The 20,819-nt window shown below is 42.7% G+C and overlaps 1 protein-coding gene across 2 annotated transcripts in view; it reads right to left on the bottom strand.

The window, feature by feature from the left end:
- TPP2 (tripeptidyl peptidase ii) overlaps positions 1–18,650 on the bottom strand; it is a 182,669-nt gene extending 164,019 nt beyond the window's left edge. The window contains exon 1 of one of the 2 annotated variants that reach the window (XR_015190167.1): positions 18,245–18,650. Coding sequence is in view for 1 of the 2 variants with exons in the window: in XM_086528335.1 (XP_086384461.1) it covers positions 18,245–18,617 (373 nt within the window). In the remaining variant the exon portion in view is untranslated. The remainder of the gene's footprint in view (positions 1–18,244) is intronic. The other variant, XM_086528335.1, reaches the window with a different exon arrangement.
- Between the last annotated feature and the right edge of the window lie 2,169 nt (positions 18,651–20,819).

Raw genomic sequence — 20,819 nt, 5'->3', positions numbered from 1 at the left:
GCGACCGCAACAAGCAAAACAATTCTGTGGTTCTAGTGGTTCTTTTCTTGAGTGATACAAAACACTGCGAAAGCTCTGATACCAATGTAAGGTGCAGCAATAGTGAATGTTGAACTTTGCTCAAGATGAGTGCTCCGAATTGTGCTCAAGGGTTCCTTTTACTTACGGAAGGGAGAGCCTTCCGTTCCTTTAGTGACAGAGTGCAAGGGACACAAACAAAGTGATGAACACTGTGAATGAAGGTGCTGAGACTGAGAGAGAGAGAGAGAAGAGAATACGACACCAGAATGTTGTCAAACCCTCCTCCGAACGCCCCACTCTTATGGCGAGAGCGGTCTACTATTGATTGCACAAATCTCTACAATGCTTTGGACTTGCCGACAATGTCGACGACGATGAGGACGACGACGAGACGGGCTGAAATCTGTAAATCTTTATCTGCTGAATTCTGACTCTATGTCGGTGACGTCGTCGATGGCGGCGACGACGCGCTGAAAACGCAGATGCTGAATCTGCGTTTTCCGGGCTGAAACTGTGAACTTTGCGGGATCTGACCGTGCGGCGAGGATCTGCTGCGGGAAGGTGAAATCTGCGAGGTTCGGGGGTTCTACAGCGGAGTCTATCTGCTGAAAACTCAAAACGCTGAGTCTAATGGAGGTTCTGTCGCAAAGGTTTGCACAAACGCTAATGGCTTCAGGTTGAGGCAAAAACCCTAGGCTGAAAATGGTCCTGCTGCGGTGAATCTGCTAACGCTGGGGCTTCTGCTTCTTGCTATCGCCAGGAATCTGCAAGATCAAAAACACTGGCTGATCTGGTCCAAAACCGCTAGGTGTTGCAGTCTCTTGCAAAACGCTAGGCCTCTGTGAAGTTCTGCTGAGAAGTTGCCTGTTGAGCAAGGTGCTCCTGCTGCCTCTTCTCCCAGAAAGTGCTAGCTCTGGTTTCCTTATATATTTCATTAGCAAAATTGCCCTACCTAGTTCCCAACAAAATTCACTTAATAAATAAGTGAAAAATGTCAAAAATAGGAAAAATAGGTTTAATGCATCGGAAAATTCCCCTGATGGACAAAGCTTGCGTATGTACAGTGGGTATGGTGTTACCCATCTCTTTGGCATCTATGTACATATCTTTTTCCCTGAACCTAAAGTAGATTTTCTGATGGATTCTAATGGTAATGTTGATGATCATGCTATGTGCAACCGGAGGATATGCATCTAATCTAAGTGTCTAGACATGCACAGTCAGACTCACAGTAGTGCCAGATCACTTCCTATTCTAGACTGACTTGACTGAACTGAACCCTGGTAATGTTGTAGCTTGTCCACGGACACATAGGGTTGGATGTGTCACGTGACACTGGATGACGTAGGCAGTGGTCTAGGGAGCATCTAGTTGTATTTGATGCTCTAAACGATGCAAGTTGCGGTATGAGGAGCATTTGGTTGTATATGGCTTCTGAACGACGCAGACTTTGGTTTGGGGAGCGTTTAGTTGTACTAGGAACTCTCTGAACAACGCAAACTTCAGTTTGGGGAGCGTTTGGTTGTATCTGAACCTGCGGTATGGGGACCCTTTGGTTGTATATGGCCTTTGAACGACGTAGACTTTGGTCTTGGGAGCGTTTAGTTGTGATACTAGAAGGTAGATATCTAGCAACTTCTCGTTGCAATCTTCCACAGTTTCCGTGGCCATCATTTTCAAGTTGCCCTATTTTGCTAGAATCTACACTTCAAATAAGGATGACATGTAACTCCAAGCAAAAATATTCTTTAAAGCTTGCCAAGTCCTTAGAGCATGAGGCTTGGTAGCTATAGAACTCCACCATTACATAGCTTGTCTTTGAGAGCCCTAGAGATCTTTGATTCTTCGGTACAGTCCACAGGGCATAAATATTGTTGAACTGTTGTAGGAACTTTCTTGCAACTTTCACTCCTGAGAGGATGAAAAACTTTAAGTGTAGATCCATCATCCTTGAAGTTCTTGGGCTGGTGTGGTGTAAGTCCAGCATGTGGATAATAAGGATAGGCATACGGGTTCCCACCGTTATACTCAGGTGGCAGTGGGGGAGGTGGTGGCAACGGCGATTGCACCGCGGGTAGAAGTCATATGGTTGCATGATGTTCCTAAAAACTCCCCCAATCGGAATAGAAAATTGTGTGGGTTGTCAAGAGGAGGCCCTTGTACTTTCTGGTGCCAGAGGAGAAAACACCAAAGGCAACAAAGGTGGTAACATGTAGTTCAAAAACTGCTCAAGGCTCTGCAAAATCGGGAGGTTCCGCTAAGGGTGCCTCGAGAGTATGTCACAGAGTTTGTTGAGGCAGAACTGCAAATACTCTGTAAAATTAAGAAACACCATCTTGCTCTATCTATTCTTGAAGGGATTGGCATGCTCTCAGCAGAGCAAACGCTCAAAGCTCTGATACCACTCTAACAAGACGGCAGCACGTGCCAACTGAAAGTATAAGTTGGAACACACTTTTAGCACTTTAAATTTGTTCAAAACCCCGAATGGAAATGATGCAATCTGGACTATTATCGATAGATTCAGTAATCAAGCACATTTCATTCCAGGAAGGAAGACCTCAAAGCTAATCACATGGCCAAGATTTTTTTGGCCCAGATTTTTAAACATCATGGTATGCCCAAAACGATTATCAGTGATTGCGACCCATGAATGACCAGTAATTTGTGGCTACCCCTTTTTGGAAACCTAGGAACTAACTTAAACTTCTCTTCAACTTATCATCCTCAGACGGATAGACAAAGCGAACTCGCAAATTCCACGGTCTTAGACATTCTAAAGTGCTATATCTCCGATAACTAACGAGAATGGGAGAAGCATCTACCTCTTGCAAAATTTTCCTATAATAACATTGTACATTCCTTACAGAAAAAGCTCCATTCGAGGTTATTTATGGCGAACCACATCTCCCTCCAATCCTTCTAACCAAGGATAAGATATTTGCATCTCATGAATTTGTTCGAGATTTAGAGACTGCTTACACTCAGGTGAAGCACGCTATCCTTCGATCTCAAGAGAGACATAAGAAAGCAAAAGAATGACATCGTCATGATCAGAAGCTTGTTGAAGAACAATTTGTTCTTCTCAAGTTTGATAAAGCCAGACTTAAGAAACAAGCCAATCACAAAGGGAAAGTTGTAAAACTTTCCAACAGATATTACGGCCGTTTAAGATTACAGAACAAATAAATGACGTAGCATTTAGATTGGATCTTCCCGAGAATTGGAAAATCCATAATGCTTTTCACTTGAGTCTTCTTCGACCTTTCGTTGGCGAACCTCCTGCCGAACCAAGTACAGAAGATCCCCCTGAAATAGATGAAATTGAAGAAATTCTTCTTCTAGAACAAATCATTCATCATCAATCAACTGAAGTCTGGAAAAACTCATTGTAAGTTAAGTTTAGGAATTACTCTCCTCTCGATGCTCAGTGGATGACTGAAAAAGATATACAATCTTTCTCGGACATCCTTAGTAACTATCTAGAAGCCTTACAGTGAGGACAACTGTATAGAAGCCAGAGGGATGTAAATACTTAGTCTATAGCAAAACTGCTATTTTCTAATAATGAAAAGAAATAATGATTTTTAAGACTTAATGTGCACATATGAATTAATGCATTCATACTTACAGGACAAGACGTACGGAGTTTATGACCGTTATTGTAAGGTGCAACGGAAGTGAATGTTGAACTTTGCTCAAGATGAGTGCTCCGAACTATGCTCAAGGTTCCTTTTACTTAGGGAAGGGAGAGCCTTCCGTTCCTTTAATGAGACAGTTCAAGTGATCACAAACAAAGTGGATAAACATTGTGAATGAAGGTGCTAAGACTGAGAGATAGAGACAGAAGAATACGACACCAGACAAGTTGTCAAACCCTCCTCCAAGGGCCCCACTCTCGATGGCGAGAGCGGTCTATGCTATTGATTGCACAATCTGGTACAAGATGCTGATGCAAATCTAAGTGATGCTACGTTGAGGCCGACACTGGTGCCAACGATGACGAGACTAGGGCTGAAAACTGAATGCTTGGAAATGCTTTGCGAATCTGCAACAGTCAACGATGACAGGGCTGATTTGCTGCCGCAAAACGTTGTCCTTGCTGTCTTCAAAAACGCTGATCTTGTTGTCCTTAAAATGTTGATCTTACTGTGTTCAAAAACGCTGATTTCTACTGCTTGAAAACGCTCATACAGGGGGCTGCAATAGCGCTGTCCAAGGGCTGAAAATCGTTGGTCCGATGGGTTCCAAAAACGCTGGAGATGCTGCTGAAAAACGCTGGCCTTTGTTGCTAAAAGACGACAGGTCTTTGTAGAGTCTTGCTTGAGAGAGAGTCAGAGAGATGCTTGCTGCAAGTGGCTTGCCTATGCACTCCTGCCTCTTCTGCCGTGGAATGCTAGCGCTAGGTTTGCTTATATATTGCTTTAGTCATTTTGCCCTACCCAGTTCCCAACAAAAGCCACTTAATAAATAAGTGAAAAATGTCAAAAATAGGAAAAATAGGTTTTGTGCACTGGAAAATGCTTCTGATGGATTCTGATCAGACAAAGTGAGAGAGGAGAGAGAACAAGCTGAAAATTGTTCTGCAGAAGTACACAGAGAAGGAACATGAGGGTGATAAGACCTTTCTCTCTCACACACAGACCTCATCCCTCTCTCTCTCTCTCTCTCTCTCTCTCTCTCTCTCTCTCTCTCTCTCTCTCTCTCTCTCTCTCGTGTTGTTGTCCGGAGCTGAAAGTTAAAACGCAGCTAAACGAGCATCGAAACAATGATTTTAGCCAAGAAGTTGTATGGAGACGAACACCGGTTGTAGACCTACAAGCCGGAAAAAGCTGTGACGTACAAGTAGAAGGGAAAAGCGTCAAGTCAGACTATCGAGCTGCAGGTAAGTAAATTTCAGCAAGCTTGTTGTTTCTTCCAGAGTATAGATGCATAAGCATAAGGAATTTTCCGCTGGGTTCATAAGACCCTCATAGCGGTAGGAACGCCGGTCCATAAGAATAAAAGGATTCAGTAAGAGGTAAGCACCCTGCTTCCTCTCAGATAGAAAGAATATAATTTCTTCCTCTCAACAAAAGGATCAGAAACGGGAGGGATTCCCCGTTTATGTGCTTGTAATGAAAGATTCCCCATTAATAAAGATTATCTCTTTAGGGGGGGGACCAGCCCACTTCTGGTCCCCATTGTGTTGTCTGTCTCTTGAGTATGGATTAAATGTGCAATCTGAATTTCATTTAAGTGTGCACTAATTTAAATACGAACGCTTCCGTATTTTGTGACAGTGGTATCAGAGCAAGGTCCTCTCGTTTCCTTTCTTAAGGAGAGACGTTCCTTGGTAGATTCCCCATTAATAAAGATTATCTCTTTAGGGGGGGGACCAGCCCACTTCTGGTCCCCATTGTGTTGTCTGTCTCTTGAGTATGGATTAAATGTGCAATCTGAATTTCATTTAAGTGTGCACTAATTTAAATACGAACGCTTCCGTATTTTGTGACAGTGGTATCAGAGCAAGGTCCTCTCGTTTCCTTTCTTAAGGAGAGACGTTCCTTGGTAGAAAAATATATACCTTCATAAGTTCAGAATAGTCTGAACTCACGAATTATAAGAGGGAATAAAGCACTCATAAAACTATAAAAGCAAGGGACACAAGAAAAGAAAAGAAAAACAAAAACAAAAACAAACAAACTAACTAAATCACTTTGTTTGCTACGAAACAAAACTAGATAAAACATAACATTATTAACTTAAAAATGTTTTTAGAAAAGGCATGTGTAAAATAAGTTGATGCAACTTACTTGGCTTAAAACAAGTACTCAACTTTAAGCCAAAAAAGGATAAGACATTTAAAAACTTAATCCTAGAAATCAAACTTCACACAACAACTTCTAACGAACATTCTTAAGTCCTCAGGTAAGCTAAATACGAAATCGAAAAATGAATACTACTACAAACCTACGAAGAGCAAAGAACCAAACTTGACAATATGTGATCTCAACTTCGCTGCTTGTCCAAACAGGAAGAATAAGATTATCACCTTTATCATGCATAGCTTGGACAACAGCTATGACATCCCTACTCACGTCGTCAGTGCCCAAGAGTAGGTGCAGGTTTATATAGAGGTCATTCATGCTTTGAACGTACTCTACAAAACCAACAAGCTGAGTTTCTATCACCCTCCGGAGGTGATGGGCATACTCAGCCATGATAAAGGCTAGCATTTGTCAAGCTATAGTAAAAATACTAGAAGCGCCAAAGATCAAAACAACAACATAAGGTGTTATTAAGTCAAACAATAAGTGGGCTTTTTAGCTCCCCACTTCTATTGAATTTACTACTGATTATCTTGAACATTCCAAAGGAAGAAACATTAAAAATAAACTTACTACGATGCAAAAATGAACGAACTTTTTTCATGATTCTTTTGAATGAGTATCCTTTTTCAACTAGTAGAGAAATAAGATGGCAAGATTGAACAACAAAAGTAGATTTACTAGAACAAAGACGAGAAAATCTAAATAGTTGAGAGCAAATGACACCGTACTTAGCTAAAAGAGAAATGTTCAAAGAAATGTGAGGCATACGGATGATTTTTAGATTGGCATATTCTAGTTCAAGGCGCCTATCATACATATCTACTTCTAATCCCAAAGGAGTCTGAAAAATCTTAAGGTCTAAAAAGGCACAACAGTCACTATTTGTGGTACAGTTAAGTTCACAAAACTCCTTGGGATAAATTCCTCCGCCTACAAAACTCAAATTCAAGTACATAAAATCTTGAAAAGCAGGAACGTCAGGGACAAAAAGATCATCTACAAAGCGTCTTACATTGCATAACTTGTGCAAAAATATTGGGCAAGTGTTAGCAAGGACAAGAGGCTCCATAAAATTAAACTCATAAGTAAAAAGATAGAAAATAGCAAGAAAAACAGCACAATTGGTGCCCATAGGGATCCCGATGGTTATATATAAATTGTCTAAAAGAAAATCTAACCAAGATATGATGTCAATGTCATCTACAATCCTGTGAATCTCTTTCTTCCTTTGTCTACATCTACATTCTTATTTTTCAGCCATAAGAAGTCAAAGTTCAAGGCTGACTTTTCTACTAGCAATGCCTTGTACCTATCCTTCTCAAGCTTGTACGCAAAAACTTTTGAAATAAGAGACTTGACTCTAAATTTAAGGTCCTCCAAATTTAGCTTCGTGTATAGCGTTGTAAAGTCAAAATTTTGGAGACAAAGGAGAAGATTTCTCCTCAAGGCTTCTTGAAGAGTTGATAAACTTTAAAACAGGAATCACACCTACTGAATCATTTAAAATCCAACTTGAATCGGTAGGTACGTCTGCTTCCTTTAGCATATTTTTCCACAATTCATTTACGCTAGGTAAAATGGCTTTGAAACAATAACTAAGCCATTTGGAAACCTCGTCAAAGAGGTGTTGCAAGAAGCAGCTATAAATCTAGGCTTTATAGGGTTCTTGTGGAACTTCCAAACAATATATAAAAAAGGTAATTTAGGCTGGCACTTGAAACCAAAAGACTTACAAAAGTCTTGATGTTTCAAGATAACCTCTTGCATTGAAAGATCACAACATTGTAAGTCTGAGAGTTTACTTCACCTAACAAGCATTCTAAATAGAACTTTTTGCACGTAACAACAAAGTTATTACCCGTCATGGCAGGACAAGCAGAAGAGCTTGAGCGGCTCAGGTAGCAAATGGCAGAACTGCGAGCCATAGTAACAAGGGACTCCTTTTTCGGGGCTTCCCGTCCCCAATTGCCGTCCCGCCCTCTTTTTTACACTAAAAATCCATTTGAGCCCCGTCCCGCGTCCCCCGTTCCCCGTCCCGGAATCCGTCCCTTGTGACTATGCTGCGAGCTGCTCTTGCTCAGCCAGAAGTGCAGAAAGTGATGACCCTTGAAAAAGGGAAAGCAAAGATGGTGGAAGAGCCACCTCAGAAACTTGCTTTTCCAAACTCAGAGAGACCTTGCAGTAGGAACCTCCCGACAGCATGAAGAAGAAGAAGAAGAAATCCCTTCGCCGACTTACTCGGCAAATTACTCTTTCATGAAGAACTTGGAGAATATTATTCCTGATAAGGAACTTGAGTTACCCCCGGACGAGGCCGTAGATCAACCACCAAAAGCAAAAAAGCGAGATAAGGATCATAAAAAGAGACAACACAGAATTCCGGTGGACAAGAATTCCAAAGCCATCACCAAGAAGCAGTCCCGACACCACAAGGAAAAGAAGAAGGCGTTCAAAGCTATAGATAAAGATGTTGAATTCGAATGCTATAATGAAAAGAGGATCGATACGAAGGCTTTCGCTTTTATTTGACAATTCGAGGTGGCCTTTGCAGAAGGTAATTTCTCAGAACGCTCTAAACTCCGCCCTGTTAGCATGTATCTAAAAGATACGGCTAGCAACTCTAGTGGCTTACCATAATCCTGGAGAAACGCAAACCCAAAGATTGGGAGGAGTTCAAAAAGGAGTTTTATGCTCGGTTCCTTCCTCCTGACTTTGCTGATGATGTGAAGAAAGAATGGGATTGGCTCTCCCAAAGAGAGCATGAAGTTGTGTCAGATTACGACGACAAATTTTGGGCGGTCCTCCTTAAGGTCACCCCCTTTATAAAAATTTTGATGAAGAGAAGATGCGCAAGTTTGAAGCAGGACTTCAACCGGGACTTTAAAAAAGTATGAAACTCTATCTTAGAAACACTCTTCAAAATATGATGCAGTCCGCCCTTATAGTCAGAAACTTGCATTCGAAAGGAACTCCTCGAAAGCACTAGTTTAGTACCTTTAATGCAAAGCAGAAGGCACTCACTACTGATACAGATAAGCGGACTTCGGATCAGCCCAAAGGCCCAGAAAAGAAGCCAGAGAGAGCAAAGAAAAGCAAATTACTCACTCCCTCTCAATTGAAGTCGTGCATGGAAGAGGGCAAATGTTTCTATTGTGGCGAGAAAGGCAACATGAAACCACATTGTCCACGACTTAAGAAAGATTCTCCTCCTCCTGCATCGAATTTAGTACCTGACGTACAAGCCAACACCAGGGAGGAGAAAGGAAAAAGACAGCTACTCAAAGGGTGGGGAAGCTTAAATGGGCAAAGAGTATTAATCTTATTTGATCCAGGCTCTACCGACAACCTCATCTTCTTAGATACCTCAAAATTTCTTGGACTTACTCCCAAGAGATTGGGAACTCCAATCAGTTCAGGATCAGCCTTTGAAGCCTTGACTACGAATTCCACTCCAATGCAAGGGCATTTGAATCTAAAGATTGGGAAGTACTCTGATCGAGAGTCCTGCCTAGCTGCACCAATACAAGGTTGCGATGTTATTATGGGCATGCCTTGGCATTACAAGATCCATCCTCTCCCAGATTATGTAAATAAGAAATTGTCCTTTACTCTCAAAGGGCAGCACAATGATGTAGATGCAAGTGCTAGTGATTGGACTATTCCTATGGTCAGTCACATCACTGTTAAAAGAGAAATAAAGAAGTGTCTTTCTGCTTACTTGATTTTTGTTAAAAATAGAGAGGTGAGTGCTGAAAATGTCTTGTCGAATTTAGATAACGATCGGCTAACTTTTCTTAATCAATATAAGGATTGTTTTACTGACACTCTTCCAGATGAATTACCCCCTGAAAGACTGAAAGATCACCGTATTGATCTAATCCCGGGCAGTTCACCCCCAAAAGCCACCTTACCGAGTTAGTCTCCTACAGCAAGAAGAAATCCTTAAACAAGTAAATGAACTCCTAGAGAAGGGTCTTGTTTGAACTAGCACTTCTCCCTACTGTTCACCAGTCTTGCTTGTTCAGAAGAAAGACGGCACTTTTCGAATGTGCATTGATTATCGTTCTCTCAACAAGATTACGATTAAGAACAGATTTCCGATTCCCCAAATCGATGATATCTTAGACAAACTACGAGGGGCACGAATTTTCAGCCGCATAGACCTCAAAAGCGGCTACCACCAAATTCGTATTGCTCCTGAAGACATACATAAGACTGCATTCTGAACAACTTTCGGATTATACGAGTTTATGGTGATGCCTTTTGGCCTCACTAACGCTCCAGCAACTTTCAATTGAACGATGGACCGAATTTTTCGTCCTCATCGACAGTTCACAGGAATCTTCTTTGATGGCATCCTAGTCTTCTCTCACACAGAGGAAGAACATAAACGACACCTATAGACTGTGTTTCAAGAATTGCAGCAGCATAAACTTCAAATTAATGCTAAGAAGAGTGAATTTTTCCTGACAGAGATTCACTATTTGAGACACATTGTCTCCCATAATCAAGTATGCATGGACCCAGTAAAGGTTCAAGCTATCTCAGATTGGCCACAACCTGCTTCAGTTCATGACGTCCGAAGTTTCCTTGGCCTTTGTTCCTACTACAGATGTTTTATTCGCCATTTCGCTCAGGAGCTGCACCTATCCATGATCTCACGAAGAAAAAGATATCTTTTGTATGGGGGTTTAAGCAAAAGGAAGCTTTTGACAAGCTCAAGTACCTACTCTCCCATGGACCCATCCTCGTCGTATTGATCTTCGGAAACCATTTGAAGTGCATTGTGATGCTTCAGGTGATTGCATTGGCTCAGTTTTAAACCAAGAAGGCCACGCAATAACTTATGAAAGTAGACGACTTCGGGATGCAAAACTTCATGCTTCCATCTATGAGAAGGAACTCATGGCAGTTATCCACGCTCTCTCAGTTTGGAAACACTATCTTTTGGGAGCAGATTTTACGATTAAGAGATACCATCAAAGCCTTTGATACTCTCTCTCTCTCAACGCAAGTTGTCTGAGAAACAGATGAGGTGGACCAATTTTCTCTCCATGTTTCACTTCCAAATCTTACACACTTCTGGAAGTAAAAATGTGGTGGCAGATGCGCTCTCCCGAAGGCCCCAAGTAAATGCCATAATAAATATACATCATCAAGAGTTGGAATCTCTTCCCGAGATGTATCCTGACGACTCTGATTTTGGTGAAATCTGGCAACAGCTACAAGCTGGCACCGAACTTTTCCCCTACTCTATCAAGGATGGTTACGTTTACTTCCATCGGGCTCTTTGTGCGGCACGTCCACTAAGAACAAAGGTAATGAATGAAGCACATGCTTCTCCTTACGCAGGCCACAGAGGCATAATCTCTACGACACGCGCCCTAGAGAGATATTTTTATTGGCCAACATTACGTACTGACATAGACAAATATGTCAGAGAATGTGTACCATGCCAAGAAGCTAAGTACGATCGCCATAAGACCCCTGGCTTACTTCAGCCCCTTCCCGTACCACAGAAACCCTCGGAAAGTATTGCGTGGATTTTATAAAGGATTTACCAAGAACCCCGAATGGAAATGATGCAATTTGGACTATTATCAATAGATTCAGTAAGCAAGCACATTTCATTCCAGTAAGGAAGACCTCAAAGCTGATCACATGGCCAAGATTCTTTTGGCCCAGATTTTAAACATCATGGTATGCCAAAAACGATTATCAATGATCGGGACCCACGAATGACCAGTAATTTTTGGCAAGCCCTTTTTGCAGACCTAGGAACTAAGCTGAACTTCTCTTCAGCTTATCATCCTCAAACGGATAGACAAGGCGAAATCGCAAATTCCACGGTCTTACACATTCTAAAGTGCTATGTCTCCGATAACCAACGAGAATGGGAGAAGTATCAACCTCTCGCAGAATTTGCCTATAATAACACTGTATATTCATCTACAGGAAAAGCTCCATTCGAGGTTATTTATGGCGAACCACATCTCCCTCCAATCCTTCTAACCAAGGATAAGATATTTGCAGCTCATGAATTTGTTCTAGATTTAGAGACTGCTTACACTCAGGTGAAGCGCGTCATCCTTCGATCTCAAGAGAGACATAAGAAAGCAGCAGAAAAACATCATCAGAAGCTTGTTGAAGAACAATTTGTTCTTCTCAAGTTTGATAAAGCCAGACTTAAGAAACAAGCCAATCAGAGAGGGAAAGTTGTAAAACTTTCCAACAGATATTACGGCCCGTTTAAGATTACAGACCAAATAAATGACGTAGATTTAGATTGGATCTTCCCGAGTATTGAAAAATACATAATGCTTTTCACTTGAGTCTTTTTCGACCTTTCGTTGGCGAACCTCCTGCCGAACTAAGTACAAAGAAGACCCCCCTAAAATAGATGAAACTGAAGAAATTCTTCTTCTAGAACAAATCATTCATCATCAGGAGCGTCAACTGAAGTTTGGAAAAACTTATCGTAAGTTTTTAGTTAAGTTTAGGAATTACTCTCCTCTTGATGCTCAATGGATGATTGAAAAAGATCTACAATCTTTCCCGGACATCCTTAATAACTATCTAAAAGCCTTACAGTAGAGGACAACTGTATAGAAGCCAGAGAGATGTAATTACTTAGTCTATAGCAAAACTGCTATTTTCTAATAATAAAAAGAAATAATGATTTTTATGATTTTAAGACTTAATGTGCACATATGAATTAATGCATTCATAGTTACGGGACAAGAGGTACAGAGCTTATGACCGTTATGAATTTTCCCATCGTCCGGGTACTGCAGAATAGCCCAACGCACAACAGAGCGCGCGAGAATTACCAAGCACATAAATGAAGATGGGTTTCTAAGAAAACCGAGTGCATTCTCGGTCAGAAATAGATTAATATGTTAAGTTCCGGGGACACCCGAATAATATATTAAGTATTTTTAAATGTTCATGTTCTCGTTATTTTATGCAAGAAATTACCAGGTAAAGTTCTCGAGGAAGTCTATGAAGTTAAATGCATGAAAATGTGATTCTAATGTATGTTTTTGCAAGGGGGGGTCAAAAACCTTTTAAAATTGGGAGTTTTAAAAAGGTTTTTGTCACCCGCGTGTGACTACTATCTATCCTTTTTGTTGATTTCTTTCTTATTATCTATTTACTTTCACTTTTTGGAAACACCCCTCGGGAAATCTAACTGCCGTGCATTGCATAGCTAGTGTGGAACTATCCAGAGAGAGTCCAGGCCTCAGGGCAAGAGAGCACTAAGGTTGGACAAAGACTATGGTTAGCCAAAGTGGGGTCATTGACAAGCCATACTGGAATCCTTTGTTACAGAGGCTACATTTCAGTTCTGGGTGTGGCCACAGTGTACAAAGAGGGTCGGATGACCTAGAAAGATACAATGGCAGCATCTCCTAAAATTTAGGGAGCTGCTATTTTGGGACCTGAAAATGTGTTTGCGTCATTACCTCCGGAATGACAAGGGGAACATTTTCTTACTCTGCCGTGAAGTCAACTGGGCAACCGGTTGGGAGATTTTTAGGCGGCAACCCCGAAACGGGAAAATGCTTGTAAATGCACCAAGTGGCACAATTCTGTGCACTTTCCTCATGCAGAAAATTGGGCGCTGATTTTTAAGCTGGGAGAGGCTGATTTTCAGAATTTGTCACAGGTTAAGAGCTATGGAGTGCTTGCTTTCCCTCTTATGCACAGTGCGGTGCCAGGAGTGATGCCCTGCACGCTACGCACTGCCCTCTCTCTCCCCTTTGGCAGTATGTTATGCCCCACTAGTGGGCTTTTCATTTGACCAATGTACAGTTGTGTGGGTTCATGCGCGATTACCGAGGCAAGAGCCTCTTGCACAGGTACTGGATTAGCTAGCGGCTAATCCCCCGCAGGTACAGGTGATTCGGAGAGGTTTCACGCCCGAAATCTCGTCCGATTCAAAGGGCAAGTAGCCCTACAAGTGCAGGAGCTCGAGGACTTGCTACGGATGCGACCGGCACGCGAAATGGAGCCCGAAACAGAAAATTACAGCCTGCTGTGTATTTTTGCAGGTTTAGGGTTTTGGCCCTAAACGGACCCTAATACCCCCAGGAGGTTCGGGGACGCGAGGGGACCGCTGTACAGGTGATCTGGCGCATTTTCGGGGCTGAAAACAGAGAATTCACCGTGCTGCAAATTCTCGCCAAGTTTTGCAAAGTGCCCGTATGCGTCGGAAAAGTCAGTAAATGCGTGGGAATGCTGACTGTGAAGGGTCCTAGTACAGTTATGCTGCCGAAATCGGGCCGAAACAGTTGAAATTCAGCCAAGTGTGTGCGGGGCAGCTTGTAGGGATCCACAGCGTTTATTCCCTCTTTTGAACAATAAAGAAATACCGAAAGGGGCGCCTAAGTTAGGGGCCAATCTGGTGTCGGTCTACTCATACAGGTGCAATCTAGCAGCCTGTATCCCTCTCCCCTTTGTTGTGTCTTGAAAGTACAGGTAAAGTGGACGACAAATTAAATGGGTGAAAGCTAAATCAAGGTTTAAAGTAAAGTCTACCGCCCTTTTTGGATTGAACAGGCCAGTTTCAGTTTTGGCCACTTAATGTGAAAGGGCCAAAGTTTAATTAAGGCCCAAAACTCAAAAACGTGGACACTTTCCCAAAGCCAGCAAGGGTTATTTTACAAGTAAATCGTGAGCAATATGGAAGGATTTACATGCGCACACACTTGGCAAAATTGATTGCCAACACTCCCCCTTGCCTATTGAAGGTAAATCGCCACCCCTCATAGCATATAAAAATGTTTACGATTTTCAGACTAAGTGAGAGAAGAGAGAGAGCAAGCTGAAAATTGTTCTGCAGAAGTACACAGAGAAGGAACAGGAGGGTGATGAGACCTTTCTCTCTCACACACATAGACCTCATCCTTCTCTCTCTCTCTCTCTCTCTCTCTCTCTCTCTCTCTCTCTCTCTCTCTCTCTCTCTCTCTCGTGTTGTTGATTTCTTCCTCTCAACAGAACTATCAAAAACGGGAGGGTTTCCAGTTTATGTGCTTGTAATGAAAGATTCCCCATTGGACCAGCCCATCTTCTGGTCCCCAATGTGTTGTCTGTCTCTTCAGTATGGATTAAATGTGCAATCTGAATTTCATTTAAGTGTGCACTAATATAAATACGAACGCTTCCCTATTTTGTGACAGTACCCGTTATCATGACAGTGGTATCACAACTTCAAGCGTGTGCTTTTCTGAAAGCATACCGGTCCTACCAAAGAGGAGACAAAGCAAGGTGGCGCTTCCAAAGTTTACTGGAAAGTTCACTAAAGAATCTTCGTGTCCCGACCTTGGACTTACTTGAAGAATCTTCGTGTCCCGACCCCGGTCTTACTAGCCACTCCCACGTGCCAACTGAAGTATAAGCTTGAATACACTTTTAGCACTTCAGAACAACTAAACTGAGAAAAAGAGAGAGAGAGAAAGAGAGTCACATACTGCTGGCGTGTCAAGCCATTGAAGAACGGAGCCAATCTGTAGATCCCCGCCGAGGGCCTAAACCCTAGAAGAATCAAAACTCGCAAAAGTTCTCACCAGCTTACAGATTCTCGACGAGTGGGGCAAAGTCATTTAAGTTTTACCAACTTATGGGACCCCGTCCGATGGGGGCCCAAGTCACTAGAAGTAAAGCCGGTGCACACACTCAAATTCTTGCATAGAAGATGATGACGTGGCAGCTATATGGACACCCGCGATTTGCATTGACAGTGCCATGTGGCAACATGTACGGATTTCCGTGTTTTACGTTGCAAGTGCTGACGTGGCAACTGTACGGATTTCCGTAATTTGCATTGGCATCCCTTTTAGCTTTTGGGCCAGATGCTTTTAGAGTTAATGTTTTTCACGTAGCTGCTTTTCAAGGCCAAGGGCCTTTAAATATGTGCAGAGGGCTCATTCTCTGGCACTCCTCTCGATGAAGGTGCAACGTGAGTACCACCATTGTACCGAGTTCAAGTGATTTAAAGAAATACCGAAAGGGGCGCCAAGGTTTGAGGCCAGTGCTCTCTCGGGGTGGAACTCCGCCGCTCCACGTCTCGTGTGTCGTGCATCTCTTTCAGTTCAATGTTATTTGAAGTGCTTAAGTTGCTCAGTCTGTTCTTTTCCGTTGGCACGTGGTGCCCGTTACCGTGAGAGAGAGAGAGAGAGAGAGAGAGAGAGAGAGAGAGAGAGAGAGAGAGAGAATCCATGCAAGGGACACGGAGTTGTGGAGTTCCACTCTCAGAGTGTACTGACCCCAAAACCTTGGCGCCCCTTTCAATATTTCTTTTATATTGTTGCAGGTTACAAGGGTCGGGTGCCACTGACCCCAAAACCTTGGCGCCCCTTTCAATATCTCTTTTATATTGCTGCAACAGGTTACAAGTGTCGGGTGCTCTTCTGCTTCCTACCGACTGGAATCCAGAAGGAGACTCCCCTTTGCATATTTAAAGGCCCTTGGCCTTGAAAAGCACTGCTATGACAAGCTCTGCCACCCAAAAGCTGCCTGGCCAAAATCTGGCGCCAAAAACAGGTTCCACATTTTGCGACAATCTGTACATGCCAAGTCACCACTGGCCCGCATTTTGTGGAGCTGTCCGTACAACCTTGCCACGTCAGCACTTCCGCATTTTTAAGGAGTTGTCCACATGTTTAGAAATCTGTCCTGTCAGCCAGATGTCCATGCTTTGGTGTAAGTGACTCTAACCCCCTCTAGGCGTCATCTTGTGACAAGATAGATACTTTGAAGCAGAGACCATGAGATAGTTCATGGGATGATCCTTCTCCTCTCTCCCCCCCCCCCCCCCCCCAAAAAAAGAAAAGCATTGTACCCTTGTATTGCACTCTAAAGTGTTACCTTCTTGCATGTCCACAGCCTTATCAACCCCTTCCAATATAGCTGTGCTCTTATTGTCAACCTCGATGCTTCTATTGCACCTTTTCTAGGTTCTGATATACTTTTGTTCCAAGCAGCTGTATCATGCTTACAATGCTTGTTTATTTTTGTCTCATGGGTCAGTTTGGCCTTTTGCATATGTAGATAGTACATTTCATTTCATTTCTCCCTTTGAAAAACAGAAATGTGTTTCTATTCCAAAGTAACCAGAGATGTGCAAGACGAGCATGTCCCCATGGCAGTAGAAAGAGGACTACATGAGAAATGCACGAAGCCCAAATGACAAATAAACTGCAAAAACTGGATACAAACAGCTCATAGCCAATGACTGAAAATGCCAAGGTAAAACCTCTCCGAAAGAGTACCCTGGTGTCCTAAATAGACAGAGATGAAGATAATTCCCAGCAACTTCTGAAAAAGGTGCACCTCAAACCAGCTGAACAGTACTGCCATTGAAATTACCACGGAGGCATCACAAAGACACTATCAAGAGGAACTCTATGGGCAATAAAAGACAAGGATGAATGAGAATAAATCGTCAGAAATACACCTGGAGAACTGCAAAAGAACAGGCAAACCAAGCAAGAGTGCAAACGCATCCAAGAGAAACTCATAGTAAGTTGCAACTCAGTCCACTTGCTCAAGGTGGCAGCAAGAGGCCCCCAGACGAGGATCTTGAGAGAAATGACAAAATATCGCAAGAGGGGAATGCTGCAAAACACCTGGCAGAGAGCCACCACCACACCCCCAAGGGATAAAGGGAAAAACAGACAAAATGGCAAGAGTGCAACCAAGGAAAGCAAGACTACAAAGCAACAAGTGGCAACGTTGACCTACGAGTGGGCTGCATAAATAGTGCAGCAAACCACAAGGAGAAGGCCAACCTGACGCCAAGCACATAGGCACAAAAGGATTATGAACATAGAAAAAAGATGCTTCATAAGAATGGTCCACCCACTTAAGGGCAATGTGGATTCTATGCTCCTCTAATGAAAGTTTATTTTTCCATGAGCTTTTTAGTCCTAGAACTTTCCAGGTACTATAGCACTGCAGAATGTGGTGATTAACTTGCACTGCAATTTTTGAAAACGTGGTTTAAGGATGAGATTTTCTGCACAGACTTTTAAAGTTTTACCAGTTAGAAAAGCTAACATTGCAGAATGTGCTTAATCCAAGGTTTCCGAATAACGCTTAACCCTTTCTTCCTACAAGGTCTCAGAATATGTTTTACAGGCAAGTTATGGCAAGGTTCTGACTTCTGCCTGCTGCTGGTGGCTACCATTCGAAAATACCCTCCCCATGCTGAAGTGTTTATTCTCTGCCATTGCTATGATACTCAGAAAATTGCTCCATGGCCGTAGTAGCTATCTGGCTTGGTAAGCACGCTGCTAACTTAGCATAATGGAACTTCTTAGCACAAAAGCTGTCGTTTTTCAAGCTATGAGTTAGCATTGAGCTGGGAAGACAGCAACTCAAAATGAAGGTGAGGGAACAGTTGATACCAAAAATGGCGATGATAATGCCTCTTCCGTCATAGTCAGGATGGGAAGCCAGGAATCTCTCTGCACCAATTTCTTTCTTCGGCATGATGCCTGCTAGGAAAGAGCGGGGATCAAAGCTATCACATTGTGTACCATTGCATGCCGCATTGGAGGCCATGGCACGAGCTACTGAAGATGGCGATGATGAGGATAGCGATCTTCCTCCTCTCGAGCTGCCCGCTCTGCTTCTGCTGCTGCTTTTGCTCTGTCTACCTCTCACGAGCTGGGGGAATAAGCCACCATGACTCGGCAGCGTGTCGTGTAGGAGAGGCCCCGATCTTTGCTGCACCTGCGGGTGTAACGAGCAAAAGCAGGCAGGCGAGAAGGGGAGCATAAAGGCAATGCTCCGAGCTTGAGAAAGGTTATAAAAAAGGTGCTACATAATCCTAGACGTGACTTTTGAATATACGCCTCCTGAGTCCTCGATGGCATCTAAAAGCTGAGGTGGCATTTTCGATTGAAGCTAGTGTTAGGCAAGAGATAAGCCCCAAATGTAGCGACTATTTTGCTTTTGGGCTACGATAGTTAAGAAATGGTAAGTTGATGTAATCTTGTTGAAATGCTCTCTCTTTGACCTGAAGAGTCCCCCACTTATTTCCTCTCTTTATCTTCATAGCATCCACATCACAGCTTCAAAAAGGTAGGTTCAATATGTCGCCTCAAAATTTTGCAAGAAGGATTTGATGTTGGCTCCAATTTAAAGATAATTCCATTGAAAATTTGAAATTTATGTGGAATTTTCCTTCTCAAATCTTGTTGTCGTGAAAAGGATCCAAAGTCGGCTCCATAAAGTCATTCTCTCTCTCTCTCTCTCTCTCTCTCTCTCTCTCTCTCACACACACACAGACACACACACACACATTGGGGGGGGGGGACGGAGAGAGATTGTAGGTAGGGTTGTTGGAGGAGAGTGTCATGGAAGGGAAGGAGGGAGCATGATGCAAGAGTCGTGGAAAGGGGACTAATCCTTTGAACTCTCTGCTCTATTTGGCTTATGTTTGAGGGCAATGTCTACTACATTAGCATATCTCAGTTTATCTCTATGAAGTTTGGTGTGTAGTACCATATTTAACATTTTATGGAAATAACTCTGAAGTATTGAGCCTGTATACCTTTTTGTGAGGGTCATGGTGAGGTTTTTTGAAGCTAAGTATTGAGGGTGAGTTACTTAGAGTGAGGCGGATTAGAACACTTGAGCTCTCCTTATCGCAACCTTGCCATAGGACATGTATAGATGGGATTAGGTGTTCAATAGCAAGTTGTCTTGATATTGGTTCTGAGTCATTTCATATTTGGTTTATGCTCAGATTTTTGTACATAATCTGCATGTCATAAAATCTGATATCCAACAAACCCAAATGATTTTCTCATATTAAACTGATCATTTAATGTGGGAGAATAGACGAGAACAAGGGTTAGAATATAGACATGTGCTTATGGGTCTATCTCAACATGAAATGATAAAGGGGTCCAAATGAGAGATGATCTGTCAAAGAGCAAGGCTAGCTAATGGAGCTTAAAAGACCTTAGGGTTAGCTTCATTAAAGACCTCCAAAGGTTAGTGTTAAAATTCCTTTGACCTTAGGTAAGCTAGGGTTGAGCTTCTGGTGGGAACCTAGCCCAAGCTTGAGGTGTTTGTCGTGCTTGCTGACTAAGATGCTTTAGGTGCTTGGAGTGCTTGCTGACTAAGATGCTTGAGGTGCTTGTTATGCTTGCTAACTAAGGATCTTGAGGTGCTTGTGGGAACACTACCCAAGCTTGAGGTGCTTTGTCATGCTTGCTAACTAAGGTGCTTGTGTTCCAAAAGTCAACAAAATCCCTACAAAGAAGGGGGAGAGCCCTAAAGCTAGGGGAATGAGAGAGAACACACACACACACACACACAAGGTAAGCCCAAGCCTCAACAGATAGCAAGGACACATGTCAAGCCCCTACCCATGTTGCCCTCAAGGTGTGCATGAATCCTATTGGATAGGCCTTAAAGTAGTCCAATGAGCATTTAGATTAATTAAATAATTATCTAAGCAATTATCAAGCCTCTCTCCCTCAAAGGGGAAAGAAAGACACTTGTCCAAAATCTACCCTTGTTGCTTGATATGCCTCTTGCATGTGGTTGGCTAGGCCTGGAGGGGTCCCATGAGCTTCAAGCATGACCTACAAGGGGGGGTCGACCAAAGCAAGCAAGGGGTGTGCTTGGGGGACATACTCCCTCACACTCTCTCTCTCTCGTTAGCTCTCATTTCTTTACTTGGTGAAGTACAAGAACTCCATCTCCTTCTCCAAGCTTGTTAAGAAGTTGAGAGCCTACACCAACACTCTTGGCTATGGAATGCAAATCCAACCAAGAGCCATGCTTCAATGATTAAGTTTTCCATCTTCTCCATCTTCATTACTATGCTATTGTGTATGCTAGCAAGAAGAGTGATGATAAATGAGGAACTATTTCTTTACCCTATGAAAGTTTCTTCTTCCTCTTCCCTACCCTCATTCCCCGCTAGCTCTCTCCACCTTTGAAGGTGTGTGAGGCCTTCAGACT

The sequence above is a fragment of the Adiantum capillus-veneris genome, chromosome 14 (assembly GCF_014529385.1).
Source record: "Adiantum capillus-veneris isolate H3 chromosome 14, ASM1452938v2, whole genome shotgun sequence".
In the NCBI taxonomy this organism is placed as follows: Eukaryota; Viridiplantae; Streptophyta; class Polypodiopsida; order Polypodiales; family Pteridaceae; genus Adiantum; species Adiantum capillus-veneris.
This window is presented reverse-complemented; position numbering and strand designations above follow the sequence as displayed.